Source organism: Microcebus murinus, chromosome 16, assembly GCF_040939455.1.
Source record: "Microcebus murinus isolate Inina chromosome 16, M.murinus_Inina_mat1.0, whole genome shotgun sequence".
Taxonomy (NCBI): domain Eukaryota; kingdom Metazoa; phylum Chordata; class Mammalia; order Primates; family Cheirogaleidae; genus Microcebus; species Microcebus murinus.
Genome location: NC_134119.1, coordinates 47344397 through 47367412, shown reverse-complemented (window position 1 = coordinate 47367412; position 23016 = coordinate 47344397). Strand labels below are relative to the sequence as shown.

The following is a 23016-nucleotide window of genomic DNA, read 5'->3' as shown; positions in this document are numbered from 1 at the left end:
GAGGGTCCCGTGTAGACAGCTCCGGCTGACATCACCTCCAGGGGTGCCCGCTGGAGAACGCCGTCTCCATCTGCTGTCTACTCACAAGTCTATGTGGGAAGTGCCAAAATATGAAATGGTGATTTGCAGTTCCTGATGTTCTGAACAAAAATGCAGGATTTATGAATTTACAAGTGTGCTTGTGTTTATTACGGAGTCAGAGCACATGTCATAAAATCCACAGTTCACAATTTGAAAGTCCCTCCTTCATCAGGGTCCAGATGCCAGCACGTGGTCACAATCTGGCCCGACTGAAGCCACTGCGTGACAGTCATCAAAGACCAACAGACAAAACTGACGCAAAGCAACTGAAAGTGGAAGAGAGGCTCATTCTCTCCCCAGATCCAGCTTTGACCAAGAGGATAAAGAACTGTGTTGGGCGCAGACGGCGCTGCCTACCTGCTATGCCTCAGCAAGCCTGACTCTAGATACGCCGTAGCCATGTGCTAACTACACTGTAAAAGAGCACTAACCACATTATAGTTTCACTGTCATGAGTTAAATCTATTTTAACCACTGTGTGTCACCTGCGCTGACACCTGCCATGGCTCCACAGCCCTCAACCCCCTCCCAGAGGTTCCCAGGCGTCCCCACCCCACACTCCCTCCCTGGCCTCCTTGGGACACAGCTGCCCCTGGACCTCCAACCAGCCTAGCTGACACCACCGCCCACCCAGGCTCATCAGGCTTGTACAGGAGGCCATCCCCACCACCAGGGCCCCCTGAGACACTGCCAGAGGCCATAGCAAACCCCAGCCCTGGTATAGCTGGGACGCTCCTGGCTGGCATCTGAGGCTGTGCCCAGCAAGGTCTCATGGGCTAGGTGAGAAGGTGTCTCAAAAGCACAGGATTCACCCTTTAAACAATGTGGAGTTTTCAATTCAGTAGGACCTGACTGTCCATCCCAGTTGTTGGAGACCTAGCAGCTGACCGGGGTTGGGGGCGGTGGCGAGCAGGAGGGAGAGGCTGGCCCCACCTGTCATGGTACATCAGCATGTTGACAACATCCTTGAAGCAGTCTGGCTCCCTGGGAGAAAAGAAGCCACTGCTGATCTGGTCCACGGCCTGCTTCAGCTCAGGCAAGCGGTCGTAGAACTCTCTGGCGTTGTACCTGCCGGGAGATGGGCCCAGGGTCAGTGGCTGGTGCCCCTAGGCAGGCAGCCTCAGGGGCAAGCAGCAGCCTCATGCGTGCCCAGCACAGCCCTTGCCCAAGGACAGGCCCCAAGCCTTGAGACCTCGTGGTCCAGGGCCCTTGGGCTGGGGCTGGCTTGAGTGTGCTGTCAGCATAAAATCAATTCCACCTGTTTCTTGAACTGTTAAAGAAATGTTACTAGCAGACATACAATGACACAAAGGCCTACGCAGTGTCCCTACTGGAGAGGTTGCTCAAGAACCTGCCTTACTCCAAGATCCTGGGCAGAGCGTCTACCTACAGAGGCTACCCTGAGGGTGGGGGCTGGGCCAGGGCCTCCGGCAGGGGAGGGAAGGAAGGAAGCCGGGAGGGATGAGGCAGGCCTGGGGAGTGGGGGAGGCACGCAGGGCCCCGACAGGCAAGAAGAGCCCGGAGAAGGGCACAGGAAGGGCGCCGAGCACGTGCACACTCTGACTGACAAGGCACAGCTTGGACTTTTAGGTGCCCTTTGAGGTTTCACCCAAATGTGCCTAAGGCCTCTTCGACTCCCTAAGTGCTTTTAGGCAGTTAGACAACACTGTCTCTTCCTTTTAATCATCACTTGGAATCAGCCAGCAAGAAGCTCCTCAGGAAGGTCAAGGTCATGAAAAATACGGAAAGACTGAGAAGCTGTTGCAGACCCGACGAGGCCAGGGAGACCTGAAGACCAGACACAATGACGTGCCCTGGATGGGAGCCAGGGACAGAAAGGGACATCAGCAGAAAGCCTGGTGAACAGAACAGAGCACGGGTTGAGTGCACAACGCACCATGCGGTTTGTTCATTCTGTCAATGCACCGTGCCGTGACGTAAGGAACCTGGGAGGAAGGCAGAGAGCTCCTGGTACTGTCTCTACAATTTTTCTGCAAACTTGAAATTATTCCAGAATAGTCACTATTTTAACTCTCTGTAACTACTACAAATCAGGCCAGGGAACCTTGACAGTGGGCAAGCCTCAAATCCCCAAATCGACTGAGTGCTCCGGGCAGCGAAGGTGCCCACACTGCCGCGGCCCCAGGTCTGTGGGGTACCTGCACTCTGGGCAGTGGTGTCCCTCTAGGAGACCCTTCCCCAGTGGTCACCCACAAAATCGAGGGCCTCTGCTGAGGAAGGAGCCCCAGTCTGGACCCCACAGACGTGGCCGCGGAGTCACAGACAGGAGTGGCCAGGCTCCCACCCAAGCAAGCCTCTCCCCGTGCCCACAAAGTGAACGGGTACCCTGGCAAGCACATGGCTACTGGGCAGGCACTGACCCTGGCGCACAAGGGCCTGGCCCCAAGAGCCCATCCCCACCCTCTGCCCCAGCCCAGCAGCCTTCAATCCACCCCCCGCACTGCCAGGTGCCCTGATGGCACAGGAGGGGTCGCACCCTTTCCGGTCCAGGGCCTCGACATCCTCCACCCGCAGGCCAAAGATGAAGAGGTTCTCAGCCCCGGCCTCCTCGGCCATCTCCACGTTGGCGCCGTCCATGGTGCCGATGGTGAGGGCCCCGTTGAGCATGAACTTCATGTTGCCTGTGCCCGAGGCCTCGGTGCCCGCGGTGGAGATCTGCTGCGACAGGTCGGCGGCCGGGATCACTGCGAGGGGAGCACAGGAGGCAGGTCAGCCCAGCTCCCCGACGCACACCCCAGCTGCAGTGACAGCGCACGACAGCACGTCCCCTCCTCCCAGCCAGAGAAACACAACCTGCCCCCACAGCAGGCGCCCCCAAAGCAGGGACCACCATCCTGAGGCTGCCAAGTCCACCAAGCAGGATGAGCCAGTCCCGGGCACTACAGGGCCAGGGCGTCGTGAGCCCAGGTGGCTGCCCTGCTCCTACCCCTCCCTCCCCCCCCCCGTGGCCCACGCTGGACACTGCTGCCGCCTTTGCAGGGCTCCCCTCCCTTACCTGGGCAGCCTGAGGCAGAGGGCCAAGAGGGAGACTCGAGAAGCCCCAGGTGGCAAGGGACCTTTGCACTGAAATCTTACAAGGACCAGGCCATGCCAAGTCTGGGGGACCCATTCTGGCTTGCTGGTGACATTGTTCCCTTGATCCCCACAACACTGACATCCTCTCAAACAGCTCACGGGCCCCCTGGATTAATCCAGACTCTCACGGGACCAGAGGACTGGGAAGGCCGAGAGCAACTTCCTCACGTTCACCCGCACAGCGGTTACTCCGGGTGCGCACAGTGGGGACAAGTGGCCAGCCAGATGCAGCAGCCCCGTGCCTTCTCTCCATGACACTGCAGGCAGAAGGCAGTGCCTGTCCCTCAGGACTGGTCACACCGTGACCCAGGCACACCATGCTGGACACCCTGCACCAGGGCCCTCAGCTCGAGTTGCAGCTGCCGATGGCACCTCCATACCCAGCAATCATCAGAGCCTGGTGAGTAGGCTGGGCCTCTGGAGATCAAGGTCATGCCCAGTTGCTGGGACAGAGAAATAAAGGTAACTCCTGCCCTGGCAGCACAGCCGGGACGGTGGCAGTAAAGCTGCCAGGGAGAACTGGATGCCCTGATGCCAACTACATAGATGAGCGGGAGTCCGCTGGCCCCAAAATAAAGGTGAGGAGGGGGAGGCCCAGGCAGCAGAAACGCCAGTAAGATGCTTCAGTCAGAAGCAGGGAGGGACTAACCACACCACCAAAGTTCCTGGCCAACACTTGAGCCAAGCCTATGCCTCGAATCTTCCTCGAGGGCCCAGCAGGGAGGGGCAATGCTAGACACGGCAACCACACCACAGGGATGGTGCTCACGGGCCAGAGCTCACAGGCAAACAGCGAATGAGCCTGCAGGTCATCGCCGTGACAAAGCCTGGAGAGCAGCAGCTGTGTGGCCTCAGACACAGGCACCTGTGGAGGAGGGGACTCGAGAACCCCAGGCTCAGATTTCCCTCTACCTGGCAAATCACCGTCCTGCCAAGAAAGGCCCATCAGGCCACAACAATGTGCTCCAAGGCACAGAGTGGCACATGTCTCCCCAGAACTAGCCCATGGTGGAGTGGCCCAGACTAAACCTGCTGTGCTGGGCCCTGAGCCACCCTCAGAAAGCACAAAAGAGGCCGGCGCTGGCCACACGGGAACCAAGACTGCACCTGGCGAGCAGACAGGGTGCTGGGCAGGAGCATCTTGGGTGGTGGGGTGCACATCACCACTGGCCAGGTACACGTCCTGCCCACAAGAGGTGCCCAGGGGCAGCAAGGGGCAGCGAGGCCCAGTGAGGCAGGAGGAGAGAGAGGAAGGCAGGCGACACTGGCCAGGGCAGGTGCAAGAAGGCAGAGATCAAGGATGCTTGAGGCTGCAGAGGAATTCTACCCGCACCATGCAAAGGTGCCCCCCGGGCAGGCTGTCTACGCACGGTGCAGAGAAAGGCTGCCCAGGGCCCGTCGCTGCCAGCCTGGGGCCCGCTCCAGCCAGGACCAGCCGTCAGGCAGCCCTGAGACGGCTGGAGCAAGAAAGACCCAGGCCAGCCCTGCCTCCCACCCCATCCCCGGGCAGGAGCAGGTTTTCTGCTCCACACAGGCTTCCAGGGCTACCTTTCTCAGCCAAGGACACTCGGTAGTTCTCCAGGAAGATCACTTTGAGCCTGTCGCCCACAACTGGATCATGATTGACAACGTCGCCAATAGACGTGACCAACTTGATGATCATCTTGGCCATGTGGTAACCGGGAGCTGCCTGGAGTGGGGAGCAGAGAGTTAAGGCTTCGGGTATGAAAACACTTTGCCCAGGGTCCCCGGAGGCTCCAGTGGCCCTCCTGGTCACTGGGGTCCGCAAGGGGGTGAGCCCAGAGCCGGAGATCACACTGGGCCGTGCAGCCCCACCGAGGGAAGGGCCTGGCACTGGCCCCAAGCACTCCTCGTGGTGGTCACGTCATGCATGTCTAGAAATGTGTCAACCTCATGTTTAATTCTCTGATTCTAGTCGGTTTTTCAAACATTATAAGATAAAACAAACAAGGACTTCCTACAGCCATGACTTGGAGGAGACAGAAAACGAAGGAACACACCAGAGGGACGCAGCCAGACAAAGCCAGGCCGGGGAAGACTAATAACCCACCTTTCGTAACAAACAAACTGCAAAGAACAAAGCAGGGAGGCGTGAAAGGAAACTACAGATGCAGAGACTGAGAGACGGATCGCCCAATCTCGACGCGAGAACCCTGCTGGGCCCTGATTCGCACCCACTGTTAGGAACATCTGAAACTTTAATCAGACAACTGGGGCCGGGCTGAGTGGACATTTCACGACACACAGGACTCCTGTCCAGCGTTCTGGGCGTGACGACGGTTTACCACGTGCTGATGTTTCAAGGACTCTATCTCTTGTGGCTCCGGAGGAACACATCATTTCATGAAGTGTTTAGGGTGAAGCGTCAGACCGGAATTTGCTCTGCAGTCTGCAGCATAGGTTTATGGATTTTCTACAGTCCCTCTGACTTTCTTTAGGTTTCAAATTTTTCATAACGTTTAAAACTTTTTTTAGTTCTAGTCCATAGATATATGGACTTTACATACAGAAATACTGACAGACAAAATGACATGGCTGTCCAAAATTTGCTTCAAAAATATTACTAGCAGGTGACAGGGGAGGGGGCAGAAACAAGGTGGCCCTGACGGGGCTGAGCCCGCGGGTGTCCTCACGAGCCCCCGGCCACCTCTGCACATGCCAAGGGCAGGAGGGGCGGCCTCCCAGGCCAATGCCCTCGGCGCGGAGGGCTGGGGCCGCTCTCCAGTCTGGACTCACTTTGAGCCGCGGCTCCAGGAAGCCCTCGTGAGGACGCTGCACCCCACAGCGGCCTACCTTCCCTGAGGAAGACCAGGCTACTGGGCACAATGGCGGGAGGTGGGATCGCCAGCCCAGAGGGGCGAGTGTGATGATGTGACGCGGGTAGCGGGTGTAGTACCCCACAAGTATGGGTCACAATAAATGAAACACAATGGCACCAAGCTGAGCTGGGGTGGGCTCAGGTGATCAGTGGGGCAGCCACAGCCACCCCCGCCCACTCGGGCACAGAGCACCAAGAAACCCTGTGGGTGCGCAGAGGAGGCACTGCAGCCTCCGATGAGGACTGGCCCTTGGGGCTGGGGGCCGTTGCCCCTGTGAGCTGGGCAGGCGGTTCCCATCCACCTCCCCCCTCTGCCTCCAGCTGTGAAGGGTCCCTTGGCCCGACAAGTGACCATGGGGCCGGCTACTGCTGGTATTCTGTGTGCTCACCGGCCCGGGCTGCCTGTGGGGTCCCGCCTGCAGGGTGGGGGGTCCCGAGGAGACGCGGTGGCTCCTCAGGAAGCCAGCAGGTGGTTCCCCCGCAGTCCCTGGGCCAAATAGCAAAAAAAGGAGCAAAGAGGAAGTCACCTCACCTTGCCCCCAATCATAACAGTCCTGGGCACAAAGGCCTTGGCCGGGTCTTTCTTTATTCCTGCGGGACAAACAGAAGAGATCACGTGAGGCAAACGAGCCAGACACAGCCCCACCCTGCACTCGGGGACCTAGAGCTTCCAGGTTTGGCTGCATGTTTGCTTGGGTGTGAGCAACACAGGCCACCGGCCCAGGAGCCTGCCACTTCCAGGGACGAGGCCACCCTGAGGTCTGCCAGCCATGACCCTTGACGAGCTGTGCAGCCGCCCTGAGCAAAGACACCCTCCTCAACGGCTCGCAGGAAAAGCTGCACCTGCTTCCAGAAAAGCCAAACCCCGGAGCCTCTTTAGGTCTGCTCAAGGCCCCTGTACGTGAAGGGCACTTTTGTGTTTTTAAACCATGTTTTGAACACACAGTTTTGGTGACACAGAAAGAATGACGTGACCTCAGTATTGTGGTTGTGACACCATTAGCCCACAAGGGTCTCTGGGCGAGACCCCAAGCCTTCCCCTGCCTGGCTGGGACGTGGGAAAGTTCCCTGACAGGAGTGGACGGGAATGTCCACGACAGCCCGGCACACAGATCGGCCGCCTGCAGATTTCGGGGAGATGCTACATGAGCAGACGACAGCCCGGCACACGGGTCGGCCGCCTGCAGATTTCGGGTAGATGCTACATGAGCAGACGACAGCCCGGCACACGGGTCAGCCGCCTGCAGATTTCGGGGAGATGCTGCACGAGCAGACGAGAGGCAGCCCTAGACAGCCGACAAGCTGGGACCGCCCAGGGCAGCAGGGAGTCGGGCCGTTTTAACATCTGGCTTCAGGTTGGGGAGGAACGTGGCCGTCCCTCAGTTCTCAATCTTCCCTTCTGGAGATGAGAACAACATGGAGAACAGCAAAAACTGAAACCACAAGTGACAACGTCACCAAACTAGGAAGGGGGAAACCACGCACGCAGTCATCATCCAGTGACTCCTTGCCAGGTTACGGGCACGTAGGGGGACCTGGCCCCCGAAGGTTCTGAGGGGCTCGAGGGAGCCCAGAGAGATGGTCGGCAGGCCAGGCCAGCAGCCTCCTATACAGGGACCCGGGCAGGCGGTCTGGAGAGACAGAGGAGACACGCCGCAGGGAGGAGCCAGGGGCTAGGAAACGCTGGCCCAGCGGGAGAGCCGGGAGCCGGGCTGCCCTGGAGCCCCGCACACTCAGCGTGTGGCCAGGCACACAGAAAGGGGAAGGCACCGGCTCAGAACGAAAGCCAGGACGCCAAAAGCCTAGACCTGGGGAGATGAGACCGGCACGAGAGAGGAGCAGCAGCACAGCACGGGAAACAAGAGCAGCCGGCAGGGGAGGGGACGAGAGAAAACAAACACAACAGGGCAAGGAGGACTTAAAAAATATTCGGCAAGAAGTTGATACCAAGAAGACAGACAGGTCAACAAAACCTACCACACACCTCACTGGAATCCCAGAAGAAAAAAACCAAAGCAACAAAACCAAGCAAATGTCTTAAACATATTTCAAGAAAACATCCAAGGTGGAAGGATCACTTGAGGTCAGGGGTTCGAGACCAGCCTGAGCAAGAGCGAGATCCATCTCTACCAAAAATAGAAAGAGATGCCGGATGTGGTGGCATGCACCTATAGTCCAGCTACTACGGAGGCTGAGAGGCAGGAGGATCACCTGAGCCCAGGAGTTTGAGGCTGCAATGAGCTGTGACGATGCCACTGCCCTCCAGCCTGGGCGACAGAGCGAGACTCTGTCTCAAACAAACAAATGAAAAAACACAAGAAAACATGCTAGCAGTAACACAATCCATCAACCTACTCAAAGAGCACCCTGAGTGTCAGCGAAAATGCCTCACGACAGTCAACACTGAGCTACATCGATGAGATGTCGTCACTTTTTTAAGAGACAGGATCTGACTCTGTCATCACAGCAAAGACGGAGCAGAGGCAGGCACACGGACACACCGAGGCGCGCGGGCGAACACCAGAGACGCCACTGCAACTGACGACAGCTAGGGGCCGGAGCGGACGGGAGGGAAGGCAGGACCAGCAACTCACTGCTGCTGACGAAGGGGACCCCTTGTGCAAGCAGGGGCTGGGGACACTACAGGGGGACGGGGGAGAAGCAGAATATCACAGCCACAGACAAAAACACGCCAAAGAAAAAAGACACCAGGGTTCCCAGGAACTACTGTGCAGCCAGGAAGTCCCAGGCCAAGCGAAGGCCTCCCTCGGCCCTGCACAGCCCGGGGCCCTCAGAGGCGCTGCCTCCGGCACCTGCCCTGTCCCCTGCGCGTCTCAAAAGCGCCCAGATCCCCCTCGCCTGACAGGGGCTTATTTGATGAGAGAGCTAATGTTCCTGGCAGGCGCTTTATATCTTGAAAGAAGTATTTGGGGTTCCTTGGGTTGATAAAATATCCACTGTATTATATCAAAAAATTTTAAAAATCTACTTTTTCTTTAAGGTTTTACTATTTTGTTTATAAGCAAATGTTCATGCTGACCTTTAGAAGGACTTTGATTCATGTTCGTTCTCATAATCAAATGTCCTTAAATAACTTAAGATGCATGTGCAAAATTTAACACATGTTTTGTATAATTATGCTTTAAATACCTCTAATAAGCGTAGTCTTTCCAAATAAGATAAAACTCATAGAGATAGTAACTAAGCTTAAAATAAAAAACAGAGTGAACATGAAACCCAGCCTCGGAGTTCCGTGAAGTCCCGTGACTGCTCTAGGCCTCCGCTGCGGAATCGTGACCCCTCAGGCCTCTGGGTTCCCTGCTGGGTCAGGCCCTGGCTCGGAGCACACAGGGAAACACAGGGCTACTGCTTTAGACAAACGTGCCACGACACACGCATGCAGAGCTCACAGCCCCTGGCAGTGAGGAAGGCTGGGTCTGAGGACGAGCTGGTGGGAAGGGCCAGCCTTGTTCAAGGTCGTAGGGGGTAGCCGGGGCGGGGGGACACTCGGGGCCACACTAACGGTTGTACAGGGTGATGACGTGCAGGCAGTTGAGCAGCTGCCGCTTGTACTCGTGGATCCTCTTCACGTGCACGTCGAACATGGAGGATGGGTTGATCTTCACCTTGTACTCCTTCTCCAGGAGGGCCGAGAACTTCAGCTTGTTCTCCTGCCAGGGGGAAGGGGGCACACAGCTGCAGAGTTCTCGGGATCAGCCCCACCAGCTCCCAGGGGCCCATGACGCTCAGCTTCCTGAGAACATTCTGCCCAGCCAGGGACGCCGTGGGGAGGGGGCGGTGGGGTGCAGCGGCCAGAGCCAGGTGTGGCGACAGAGAAGGTGGACCCGCTCCAGGAGTGGAGGAAAGAAACGAGAAGCCAGCCCAGAGAGCACACCTGGGCTAAGCGAACAGGGCGCGGGACAACGCGGCATGCGGCAGTGAGGGCAGCACCGGAGCCGGACGGTTTCAGAGATTACAACAAAGAGCTATTTCTGGGCCTCCGGGAGGTGCCGCCGCAGCACAGCAGAGGGATGGATGGCTCGGCACCTGCCACGCCAGCTGTGCGGACAGCCCACCCTGCCACGCCAGCTGTGTGGAAAGCACTCGCTCCCGCCGAGGTGTGGAAGGCTGCAGCGACCCGGCCCTGGTCTAGCCGACAGCTCGGGTGGCCCTACACAGCCCTCCAGGGGCAAAGAGGGCATCACGCTGGAATTGGCTTCTAGAGGCTTCCCTACAGAACTGCTGACCGTGGCAGCGGGTCAAGGTGTGGCCAGGGCTGGTCTGGGGGGTCTGCGCTTGCCCACCCACCAGCCGCATGACCAGAAAGCGGAGCGGGGTGGAGCAGGCAGGGCCACAGGCTGGCCCGCACTCGGGGCCTGGTGGGGGGCGTGGGCTATGGGCCTACCTGCTTGACCTTGGCCACGTCCCTGATGAAGGCCTCGTCACTGACCAACGGCAGCAGCTTCTTCAGTTGGCTCAGGTCAGTCAGGAAGCCCTCCCCGATTTTCTGGAGAACAGGGACGCGGTCCTGCTCACTGGGAGACTCTGCCCCCTGAGCAGGGCCCTCTGGCCGCCCGCCCTGCTCGCGTGTTGCCCACGCCTCCACTGTGCCCTGGGACCCGCGTGCCCCTCCAGACGGACACCTCGGGCCAGGCCACGTGGCCACCAGGGCAGCCCCTCCAGCCTCCCCGGTCAGAAGTGAGCACATTCCTCGGCGGCTCCCGCAGGGTGTCCTGGTCCCACCACGTAAACGCACGAGCCCCCTGCAGTCCCCAGGGCTCCTCCCGATGCCCTCCGCCTGCACGGCCACCACGCCTTCTCCTCACCGGGGCAGGTGGTCACGCCAAAGCCAGCGCCTGTCCCGCTTGAGGCTCCCTGTGCGGCCCTGCAAACGCTCGGCCACCTCCCTGCCTCTCCTCACCCGCCAGCCACGGCTGCACAGAAGCCACGAGGCCTTCCAGGTCCCGGGGCCCGTCCTCAGGCACAGGCATCGCACCAGATCTGTCCCCAGACTGCTGCTCGCTCCCGGGCCTGCGCAGACCTCAGCCTTCTCAGGGCAGCCTTCCCTGACCACAGGCCCCAGGCGGGCAGGCCCTCCCGGCTCCGCCCGCCCGGCCCCGGCTGTGGCCTTGCCTCCAGCACGCGGGCGGCATCCGAGAGCGCTCGCGTGAACACACGTGCGAGAGCACACGCGTGAACAGCAAGCAGGCCGCGTCTCCGGCCGACAGTCCTGGTACTGTCCAACCGCTGGCCGCACCCCAGCCCTTCCTGACGCCTGGCCAGTTTCTGAACCTGCACACGGGGCTGCCAGGTCTGCTGACCGACTGTCCAGGGGCCTCACCCGTCTTGGCCAGGAGCCCCTGCAGGTCCCCATGTTAAGGACCTGCCAGCTCAGCAAGGGCCTGATGTCACTGCCCAGTGGCAGCTGAGCCGGTAACGGCCCACGGCCTCCAGGCCCCGAGCTCACCTCCACGATGACGTCCGCCAGCCCGGGGTTGCACAGCAGCAGCCACCGTCGGGGAGTGATGCCATTCGTCTTGTTCTGGAACTTCTCGGGCTCCAGCTCGTAGAAATCCTTGAAGCTACAAACAAAATGGGGAACTGTATCAAATACTGTGTTTTGAACCAGGTGAACAAGAGAACCTAAGGATTTTTTTTTTTTGAGACAGAGTCTCACTTTGTTGCTCAGGCTAGAGTGCCGTGGCATCAGCCTAGCTCATAGCAACCTCAATCTCCTGGGCTCAAGCAATCCTCCTGCCTCAGCCTCCCGAGTAGCTGGGACTACAGGCATGCGCCACCATGCCCGGCTAATTTTTTGTATATGTATCTTTTTAGTTGGCCAATTAATTTCTTTCTATTTATAGTAGAGAAGGGGTCTTGCTCTTGCTCAGGCTGGTTTGGAACTCCTGACCTCCAGCAAGCAATCCACCTGCCTTGGCCTCCCAGAGTGCTAGTATTACAGGCGTGAGCCACCGCGCCCGGCCCCTAAGGACTTTTTAAGGAAGTCCCCTGGGAGGTTCTGAAGCTCGCTGTTTCCGTTTTGTTTTCTGGAGAAAACAATTAGTGACACCATGCACTTCAGCAGCCACGACAGGGTGGCGTGCGCCTCCAGGCCCCCCCAGGCGGCTGCGTGGTTTGGTGCCAGCTATAACCTCACGGTGTCTCCACAGTGGTCAGTGTGAAAATAGGTGTCCAGGTGGGGACTGTACTGGCTTTAGAGCCTAAGAAACTGCCATCAGTTTCTTCTTCTGTTAATTGGGGGAAACATCCAACTCAGAAGCTTGCTGTGGGATTAACACATGGTGCCCCTCGGCCCAGCACCAAGCACAACCCCCCATATGGACCAACTCAGTCTAAGGCCCCCAACTGTGGGTGCTGTCCATCTGGAGCTCACAGTAGCTGTTCAATAGGTGTCTGGCAAAAAATTTTAAAAAAGGAACTGCCAGATCACACCGCACATAAGAGAGGAACGGCAAGAAGAAGGTCTGAGCTGAGAGTCCCACCTGCCACCCAGCTGCAAGCCCAGCCTGCCGAGCCCCCGCCCACAGCCCTGCGCACTCAGCCAGTGGCGGGAGGACCAGGAAGGAGCAGGGAGCCTTGCCTGGACCCGAGATGGCAGGGAGCTCGTGCGAGCCACAGGTGACAAGGAGACAAAGCCTCTCCTCACGTGGCCCGGAGTCAGGGCTCACAGAGGCCCTTTGCTGGACAGTGGGCACACGAAATGGTGCCACCCTGGCACGGCTCGCCAGGTGGCTCCTAGGGAGGGTGGGGTGCGAGCGGCATGCCTCGGACACGGTGTGTGGCGGGTGGTTCTAGAGGCCCGCCCCGGCGCCGGGAGAGCGGGCCCTGGCTGGGGGAGCGCCTACTCACACAGACTGCTTCACGATCTCCGAGTGGATCCTCGCCACACCGTTGACGGCGTGGGACCCGATCACGCACAGGTGGGCCATGTTGATCCGCTTGCAGTCCCCTTCCTCGATCACAGACATCCTCCGCAGGCGGTCCACGTCCCCGGGAAACAGGGCAGCCACATGCTGGCGCAAAGACACAGAGCCTCGGTTGGGTGACGGGGCCCACAGCGAGCAGCCGACGGTCCACCACCAGCTGTGGGATGTTCTGCTGCCTCCAGGCAAAGTCCAAGGGCTGCTACAGCCAGACCTGCACGCAGGTGCCCCGGCCCCTGCACACACCCCAGACCCGCCTTGCAGGGGCCCGACTCCAGCAGGATGCTCACCTCCACGTGCCTCGGCCCAGGAAGGGCCCAACCCGGCCTAGGGACCACAAGGCTGCCAGGTCTGAGGAAGGGACCCCAAGGGGGAGGACACGCCACTCAACTCACGAGGAGGAAGCAGCTGCCCCCTCATCTGGGTGCAGTGCATTCAACCACATCACCATGGAGACAGCCACTTTCTCACCAAAAGGTGAAGAAGGCAACAGGCAACTACAGTTAAACCTGAATTCTAGGTTTTCCCATTCCTGTATCACTGTCCTCTCTGTAGGTCACACAGTGAAGGACAAACAGTGCTTTGTCCCTGAATCGCCAAAGTGCTGTGAGGACGCCCATGGGACAAAGAGCTCTGACAGTCTGGGAGCAGACACACCTAAACCGTGTTCTGACATGGGAGCATTTATAAAAAGACCTGACTCCATGACTCCCACATACACAGCAGGGGTCAGGTGTGGGGACCAGCGAACAGCTGGGGCCGGCCCCAGACCCCAGCACCCTCTGCTGGACAGAGGCTACTCTGTTTCGGGAGTGAAGCACCTCCTCTCCACGCCTGGAGCCACCACCCCAGCAGCACAGCCCCGGCCAGCGACACTCACGTCCAGGTGCCGCTGGTTGATGGCGTAGATGATGTCCAGGTGCCGCGGCAGCAGCTTCTCGAACATGGACACGGGCCAGCGCTCCAAGGCCTCGGGCAGCACAGTGTGGTTGGTGTACGCACAGGTCTTCTTTGTGATCTCCCAGGCCTAGACCATTCAGAACATTCCAGAGTGCTTAGCACAGGCAGGTCTCCGGCCAGATGCCCAGGCGCGGTGAGCATCGAGGAGCACAGGCAGACGCAGCTCCCGCCAGGCAGGGCCACTGTCCCTTCTGCTCCCCGGGGCGAGTCCGCACCTCCCAGAGCCTGGGACGCGGCTCAGTGCTCTTGTTTTGCTGGCACAGCCCCTGCAAGGGTGACGCCCTGACCCGGAGCCTGATGCCATGTGACACCCAAGAATCACCTTCTCACTCTGCTTTCTGGACACTGTTTTTGCTGGTAAACCAAGGGGCGGCCAAGCAGTTTTGTATTTAATTTCCACTAAACGGCCCTGACAGCAAGGTGAGGAGGACACTGGCGGCTACATGGCCCTGCCCTGCCAGCCGGCACTGGGAACCGCAGCGGGCACAGCCTCACCGAGTGACCAGAGGACGGGCTCATGTTTCTATAAAATGGAGTAAAAAAAAAATTGTTTGATGGCTCCACATGTCAGTTTAGAAAGATCAGAAAGCTAGGTGCAGGGAACCCCACTACATTATAGGACCGACGGCCATGAGAACATGTTCAAAAACATGGCAAGTATGAGTTTCTTAAAACTTAACACTTCTGAGTTTTTGGGGCCAAACTTCAAGATGAGAAAACATACACGAGAAGCCCTAAGAAGTGTCAGAATCCCTTCCCTGTCCCTGGCACCCTGTCCCCACTGCTTCCTGTCCCACGGAACATCCGTCTCCTGGAACCAGACCCCTTCAGGACTCAAGCACCCCAGGGTGACGTCCACAGCTCTCCCAGGGCCAGGGGGAGGCTCCCAGCCCCCCAGGTCGAGCTCAGCCACTCAAACCATGGTCCCGGGGACCGAGGCCTGCAGAGGGCACCGTCGTTCCTCCTGAGCACACACCTTGTCCCAGTCCACCTTCTCCACGTCCACCAGGATGCGCATGAGCTCAGGGATGGAGAGGGCGGGGTGGGTGTCGTTCAGCTGGATGGCCACCTGCAGTTCACACAGGGTCAAGTTCAGTGCCCGTCCTATATGTGCAGCCCTAGGTATGAAGGAGTCGGCCCAGCCTGTCCCTCCCCGAGGAGCCTGAAGAGCCCAGAGGGGACGGGGAGGAGTCGAGGGGACCTGGGGAGGAGTCGAGGGGACTTGGGGAGGAGTCGGGAGGACACAAGCAGCTCTGCGGCAGGTGTGGGAGGAGTTGCAGCACCAAGGCCCTCCCTGCTGGGTGCTGGGGCTTGCTCTCCGGTAGGCCGTGAAGGCTTTGTTTAAAATGACTGCACTTAGCCAGCCAAGCACATCTTTGTGACTTTGCCACAGGGGCCTTTTACAATGTCCCTTACTGCCTTGACTCCGGAGACAACCTGGTGGCCCTTGTCCCAAGAGGAGGGGCCCAAGTGGGGTCCCCGCCCAGGATGAGGAGACTCTGAAACAAGAGACACGTCCCGCCCCGCTCTTGCCCCTCCTGGGACAAGAGGAAGAAACCTCAGGAGCCTGAGAAAGCCCTGTCCGCCTGGCCCCGAGCCCACCCCCAGCCGCCACACACCTTGTCCGGGAACGTGTCAAAGCAGGTTCTCACTGGGTCCCGGCAGCCGAATTTGGAGGACTTGAAGCGGCGGATGATGTCCTGGAGGGTGGCGGCCACCACGAAGTACTCCTGCTTCAGCCGCAGCTCCTTCCCCTCGAAGAACTGCGGACACAGCTGGGGTGGGCTGGAGGGCACAGGCCGGGGGCCCTGGGGGTCCTACACATCTCACTGCCCACTTCCCGGGGCCGTTCTCATCCCCGCTGGGGCTCAGGTTGGCCACTGGGCTCAAGGGCATGGGCAGGTCTTCAGGGCCCACCTGTGCAGCTCAGGTGGCCAGAGAGGGTCACACTGCCCATGGTGGACCCAAAGTGTCTGGTCCGTCAGCAGGGGAGGCCAAGCATGGGAGGTGCAGGGCCAGAGTGCTTGCAAATCTCAGTCTCCCAAGTGCAGGCCTTTCCCCTGCACCTGCCTGAGGTCTCAGGGGAGGCAGCCACTTGGAGGGTCCCGCTGTTACTAGCCTTTCGGCGCTCAGGCCTTTGCTACCATGTGCACCACAGACACAATAAAAAGCGTGCACTTCTAGCACTTTGGGAGGCCGAGGCGGGCGGATTGCTCAAGGTCAGGAGTTCGAAACCAGCCTGAGCGAGACCCCGTCTCTACCAAAAATAGAAATAAATTAATTGACCAACTAAAAATACGTATACAAAAAATTAGCCGGGCATGGTGGCGCATGCCTGTAGTCCCAGCTACTCGGGAGGCTGAGGCAGGAGGATCGCTGAGCCCCGGAGATTGAGGTTGCTGTGAGCCAGGCTGACGCCACGGCACTCACTCTAGCCTGGGCAACAAAGTGAGACTCTGTCTCAAAAAAAAAAAAAAAAAAAAAAAAAAAGCGTGCACTTGGAAAAGTGCACAGCCCACTAAGATAGGCAAATTGCAAGGACTCTTGTCCGGCAACAGCAACAAAAAAGCCACCAGACACTAACTCCAGGTGACAACAGGGAACATGGCTGAGTCCATCATCTAGCAAGGGAGGGGGCATTAAAGACCTTTCAAAAGCCTCCAGGCATCACTACAAACAGGTGTTGCCGTCCCCACTGGACAGACGGGCCACCTAACTCTTGGGGAGGCAGTGTCACATGCTAGAAGAGCACACACGGGCTGGACCCGAGGTCTGACGGGCTCCAGCCTGGCCAGAGGAGTCGCCATGAGAGCAGACGGTGGGGGCGACAGGGGTGGCAGAGAAGCTCCTTAGGGCTCTTCTGAGGGACGGAAGGCCGAGAGGCTGAGGGACACAGGTGGCCTGGCTAGGCTTTCTCAGGGACGGCTGACCCCGCCCTTCCTGCCCTAGAGCAGTCCCACATGCGTTCACGGCCTCACCTTGCACACCTGCACTGCAGGAGGCCGCACAGGAGCCTCTGCCTGCCAGTGCGCCCAACGGGGGGGGGGGGGGGTGCGGCCTGCATGGGGCGACCCCATCAGCTACTCACGTTGTCGTTTGGATACAGGACTCTGGAGATGTTCTCCGCCAAGTTCCGATCCAGGACTGCCTCGATATAGTCTCCCACGTTGACTAGGAGAGACAGAGCCGAGTCAGCACACGAGTGTCGCCGCTGGGGACCCCGTGTGGCCACGCAACTGCTCAGCGGCTCACTTGAACGGGCCAAGGAAGAGCATTCCTGAGCACAGGGCACCTCCGTCCTTGGAGGGACATGGGGCTCCTCCCTCGCGTGCCCCCCACACCGCACACACCAGCCCCTCACTCTTTCCTGGGGCTCGTGGTCAGCAGGAGCTGACCCCAGCAGCCCTGGGCCCTGGTGTCGGGCCCTCCCAGGCTGGCCCGCACTCTAGGGAGTGGCACCAGCTCACTCTTCAAGAGCACAGCACGCCCCAGAGAAGGGGCCGCGGTGCGGGTGTGGGTGTCCAGGTGAGCCATCACACGGACACCGGGAACGGACAGACAGGGAACGTACAGTCCTGTAGCTTGAAGTCGTTGGGCGCCTTGGCGGACCACAGCCTCATGGTGTTGACCGTGTTGTTCTTGTAGCCGGGCACCGGGGTGTCGTAGGGCATGGCAAGCACCACCTGGCCACAGGGACAGACGCTCAGGACTGAGTCAGCAGGGGACCCGCCTCTCCTCACCTGGGGCCCTGCTCACCCTGAGGCCCCGCCCCTTCTGTCCCGCACACTCACCCCCGTGCCAAGCACCCGGGTCCCTGCCCACACCGTCCCCATGCACGCCTGCGCATGGGGCTGCCCACTGTCTCGCCCGAAGACCCCTGCCCGGCCACACTGCCCAGGCTGCACCTGTCTTCTCGCTTCACCCTTTTCAGGGTCAGCCCAGTCTGCAGAACCCCCGGCCCGACTAACCTGCCCCATCTCACCCTCGGCCCTCACACTGCCTCCTGCTCACTCAAACCTCTGCTTTAGCAATTCCAGGACTCAGCTACGTTCTCCCAACAGACGACTCCTACTTCCCAGCTCCCTGCCCCACGTCTGCGGCAAGCATCCTTCTGTCGGGCACAGCGATTGCTGCCTGTGACGCTCCCAGAGCAGCCCCACAGAGCCCAGCTGTGTCCTCCCCACCCCAGGCTGGCACACTCCCTGCTGACAGGCCCCACGGAGCCCATCCATCCAAAGGTCCCCTCTGCAGAGGCACCCAAACCTAAAGGTCACACGAGGCCCTCGGGCTCCCCTACAGGTGTTCCTACCCTCCGGCATGCTTATGGTTCCTAAGGGTGCAACTGTGCTGCTTTACAAACTCACAAAGGACTGCACGCTGGGGCCACCGGGATTAAAACCCCAGCCTCACCTTTCCCTCCTATCTCCTCACCGCTGCCCCGCACAGCCACATCCCTGCGAGCAACAAGTCCCCGGCAAAGCATCCCAGCACCCGTCCCCCAGCCCTGGTGCCAAGGCCTCCTCACACCCTGCCTGGAATGCCCAGGGGTCTCCTCACCCACACTGACGCCCACCTCCCACGGACACGCCTACAGCACTGGATCCCTTCCTCTGCTTTTGCAAGCTGATTACAACTTTTCATGGCATTTTTGGCCTGTGTGACATGGTTCCAGCTGCTCTAGCCCACATATCCTACTTAAAACCACGTTTCAGAGGGGACGACGCTCTCTGCACGCCCGTGACTGCCTGCCTCTGGGCCTGCCTGTGCTCTCCCTGCTGCCACTGGGTGACCAAGCCCCACTGTCCCCACCTGGCCCTCCTGCGCGGGGGCTGCCCAAGGCTGGCGCCACACGCTGCCCAGCACTCTAGCTTCTCGATGCTGGGACATGTGCCCAGGCCTCGCACACACGGCGCGGCTCCACACACCTGCGCCGTGGACAGCGTCTCCACTGTCTGGGCAGCCCCGTCACAGCGAGGGAAATCAGGCATAGGAGGAGAATAAAGCCTTTGCTGGCTTTGGCCTCGAATGAAGTCTTCCAGGGAAGCAGCAACCCTCACACCCCAAAAGAAGTCAAGGTGACAACAAATGAGCCCTGGGTGGCCCCCTCACCCAGCCCCCGCGTGTCCTCGACGCCCCAGGCCTGGTACCTGCGTGTCCAGCCACTTCACGCCGTCGGGGGTGTGCTCCACGCGCCCATAGAAGTGCACAGGGAGCATGTACTCGGGCCGGGCCTTCTCCCAGGGGTTGCCATAGCGCAGCCAGTCGTCGGCCTCCTCCACCTGCAAAGGGCCGGCGGCGAGGGCACGCTCAGGAGCTGTCCGCCCTGGACAGACCTCGCCGCCCAGCCTGTTCACCAGGTCAAGATCTCCACTTCCGGTCAAGCCCACGGGTTTAAAAATGACATTTAGGACTACTAAAGTCACAAACTTGTATGACATTCAGAAACACGCATCCAGATGCAAAGCCACTCAGAATCCCCTGAACTCAACACTGACACGTGCTGCACAGGAATACACCCTGAAAACCTCACGCTCAGTGAAAGAACCAGACACGTAAGGTCACGTGTCGTGTGATCCCACTGGTAGGAAACGTCCAGAACTGCGCACCCTGGGACACAGGAAGCAGACCAGCGGCTGTCCTGGGCTCTGGTGTGACAGCAAAGGGGTGCAGGGCTTCTTTTGGGGTGATGAAAGCATTCTGGAGATAGTTAGTGGTGATGGTTACCCACCTCTGAATATACTTAAAACCCACTTTGTATCGAAATAAAGCTGTTATTAAAAAAACAATCCTGAGATTCTTCTCAAAGCCACTGCTTTGAAAGTGACACTATAAATCCGCAAGTGCTGGGGCCGAGCTGGCAGCGGGCAGTGGGTGCCCAGGACACACCGCAAGAAGACACACTGCTCCGCGAGCCCTTCCAGAAGCGGCTTATTTCCCAAAACCTGCACCAGGTGGCACCCAAGACCAGTAAACATGCAGACACCATTCCCATAAATAAAATTACAAGCAGCCCCTTGATCACCCCTGAGTAGAAGCGCTTGGCGGGGCTGCTCCACCACCACCCTCTGGGACTTTTGCTCTTGCAAGCAACGGAACAAGTGAATGTGGCACAGCGCTGCATGAAGGATTCCAAAGTCTAAATCAGGGGTCCTCAAACGTTTTAAACAGGCGGCCAGTGCACTGTCCCTCAGACCGTTGGAGGGCCGGACTATAGTTTAAAAAAAACTATGAACAAATTCCTATGCACACTGCACACGTCTTATTTTGAAGTAAAAAAACAAGCGGGCAAAAATATCCACATGTGGCCCATGGGCCGTAGTTTGAGGACGCCTGGTCTAAATGAACTATAACCAAAATGAGATCAAGTATTTTTTCTTCAAATTAAACAAGCAACCCTAGTAGGATTCTTTGACGGATTTTCTTTTAACGGTCCTTACACAGCAGTAAAAAGTCGCCAGCGAGAGCATGTGGGCTCTTTTTTTCGGGAGGTGCCAGGGCTTCAACACGCACCTCCCACAGAACTCCCAGCAAGACTTTCTACGTCTGGTGACCAATCTGCCTTGACTTTCTGGTGGCATTTCCTCGTCTGTTGTGAGTTTCCCCAACACTACAGCCTAGCCACCTCTGCAGAGCAATTCTGGAAGTCATCTGCGAGCAGCAGCAGCTTCCCAAACATAAGAGGCAGCGAGCATCTCCCTTCTGGGGCCACACTCCCTGCCCCCTCAGCCAGGGTGCCTGGCCGGCTGGTTGAGGCCCAATCGGCCACATGTCACTGGCCAACCACTAACCACTGCCTGCGTTTATTTCTGACGACAGATTACGTGTTTGCTTTCTAGGCTGTTGAATGCATAAACACAGTGGAATGCATAAATCCTACGGATGCTGATGGAGACTTGTGACAAGCACACAGACCCTGCAGCCCAAACCCCACCACACCCCTGATGACTCCACCGCCCATCACTAGCTTGTTCACTAAGACTGTGCTGCTCTGATGCTACCGGTCTCTTGATTCTAAGAGACTTGACCTGCTTTATCTGTGACTTTTAGGCCCCGAATGACATTATTTTCTTATTTTAGCATATGGGGGTACAAGTGTTAAGGTTACATATGTTGCCCATGCCCCCCCTTTCCCCTCGAGTAAGAACTTCAAGCGTGTCCACCACCCCCCCATGACATTAAATAAACACAAGTGGAATATCATGACTTTGAAGTGCTGCAGGAGGGGAACCGGCCGGCCAAGGACAGTGAGGCTGCATTTTTAAGATTACACCCTCTTCACAGACATGGGCCTGACCGCCTCACTTGGCTACAGGTTGATGCTTTAAAGTCGGCTCATTCTTCCCAAGGGCCACTGTCCTTTGCAGAGTCCAGCCTCTAACCCCAAGGACACCGTCCCCTCACTGGTGTCAGGGGGCCAAGGCAAAAGGTGGGAGTAACACCCACGGTAACTGCTCTTCTAACCACTCAAGGTCAATGTCTTTGAGGCTGAACCCTGAGAGCACCGTGTTCCTCACTTGTGTTCAGACACAGAAAACCAGTGGTGGTGGCCTCTCCCCTGGCCGCAGGAGGCCCAGTCTGGGGACCCCGTGAGGCCCAGCCCCGCCTGACTTGCGGTCACAGGCAGAGGCGGTTTGAGAGGAGCCCACACGGGGACCGGCCTCTCCGAGGCCACAGGGGGCTGCCGAGGGCCCGCCCTGCCTCGCCGTGCCGCCGACTGGCCTGCGCTCCCCAAGGCGTGTGAAATACAAAAAGCCAAACTGAAAGTGCTTCCTTATGCGAACAAGAACCGGAAATCAGTGAAGAAACCAAATCTCACCCACCTGCCAGCCGTTGACAATCTTCTGGTTAAAAATTCCAAATTCATAGCGGATTCCATAGCCGTATGCGGCCAGGCCCAGGGTGGCCATCGAGTCAAGGAAACAGGCTGCAAAATCCAACCACAAATCAGACAGTCAGCAGAACCGGGGCGGCTGGGCCACCACCCACAGGGCACGAGGTGGGGATTCAGAGGAGGCCACAGCCAGCTTCAGGTTTCGAGGAAAACTGGGCCCCTCAGCCTCCCCTCCGCCCAGAAGACAGCAACACGGGGCTCCTCGGAGGCTGGGGGAGGATGGCGAAGCGCAAAGCCCTCGCCGCCCCTCTCGGTCAGCCCAGCCCAGGTCGAGGCCCCACGCTCTGCACGTTCCACTCAGGCCCCAGCGGCTCTGAAGGTAGGGACACATCACAGACCTGTCCCTACACGTCAGTGACGCAGGCGCAGCAGGGGGCTGGTGTGTCCATGTCACCACCGTCCATAACTACGCAAACACCCAAGCTCCCAAGTGCCACCAGGGGCCCGGGAGGGGCTGGCACATGCCACTGAACGGAGCCCTTTTCTTGAAAGACAAAACAATGACAACGCTTTCGGTAAAGATCCAGAAGGCAACCTTATTACATCTAAGGAGTAAAAAAAGGAAAAAAGAAAAAAAACCAACACAGAGAACAAGTAAACAAAATAGACGTCCGATCCAGCACACACGCAGATGCCTGCCGGGCGCCGTGTTGGGGGAAGGAGCGAGGGGGACCCACAGATGTCAGCCGCAGGCTCTCGTTCTGGAAATTCTGTCTTGGGAGGGAAACGGACCACGCCAGGCTACGGCGGCTCAGTGCGGCCGAGCTGTCCGCGGGCGGGCCGGAACAGAGGGCGGCAGGGAGGGCTGAAGCAGCCCGCACCTCCCTGGTCCGTGAACCGTGACTAGAGAAGTCAAAGGACCTATAACACCCCTTCGGAAGCGAGTCTAAAAACACAAGGCGGGAGGTGTGGCAACTGGCCGCCCCTGTGGCTGTCACGGTGCAGGGACGAAGGAGGCTGGAGCTTCCCTCGAGCTTAGGAAACCCGGTTCTGCATTCACTGAGAGAGGACCAAGTAGGAACATGGCACAAATCGGTCACATGTCCCAGGGCCGGGGTGTGGAGGGGACTGAAGACCTCTGCGGCCCAGCGCCCTGAGGAGCACCAAGGACACAGAGCGTCCTGCTCTGTGAGAAAGCCCACCACAGCCCCTCACCAGGCCTCAGGGAGGAAAGGGAGTCACGGTGTGACAAGCCTGGTCCGAGC

The 23016-nt window shown here is 58.8% G+C and overlaps 1 protein-coding gene across 1 annotated transcript in view; it reads right to left on the bottom strand.

Moving 5' to 3' along the window:
• Positions 1-23016, bottom strand: part of PYGB (glycogen phosphorylase B) — a 44105-nt gene that overhangs the window by 2762 nt on the left and 18327 nt on the right. Inside the window, exons 4-18 of the mRNA XM_075992874.1 lie at positions 21741-21844; positions 19068-19199; positions 17492-17603; positions 17009-17091; positions 15540-15683; positions 14897-14989; positions 13841-13987; positions 12887-13050; positions 11484-11598; positions 10422-10523; positions 9540-9687; positions 6549-6607; positions 4726-4867; positions 2579-2786; positions 1015-1149 (exon numbers count right to left, since the gene is read on the bottom strand). Of these exons, the coding sequence (XP_075848989.1) occupies positions 1015-1149; positions 2579-2786; positions 4726-4867; positions 6549-6607; positions 9540-9687; positions 10422-10523; positions 11484-11598; positions 12887-13050; positions 13841-13987; positions 14897-14989; positions 15540-15683; positions 17009-17091; positions 17492-17603; positions 19068-19199; positions 21741-21844 (1888 nt within the window). The remainder of the gene's footprint in view (positions 1-1014; positions 1150-2578; positions 2787-4725; positions 4868-6548; positions 6608-9539; positions 9688-10421; positions 10524-11483; positions 11599-12886; positions 13051-13840; positions 13988-14896; positions 14990-15539; positions 15684-17008; positions 17092-17491; positions 17604-19067; positions 19200-21740; positions 21845-23016) is intronic.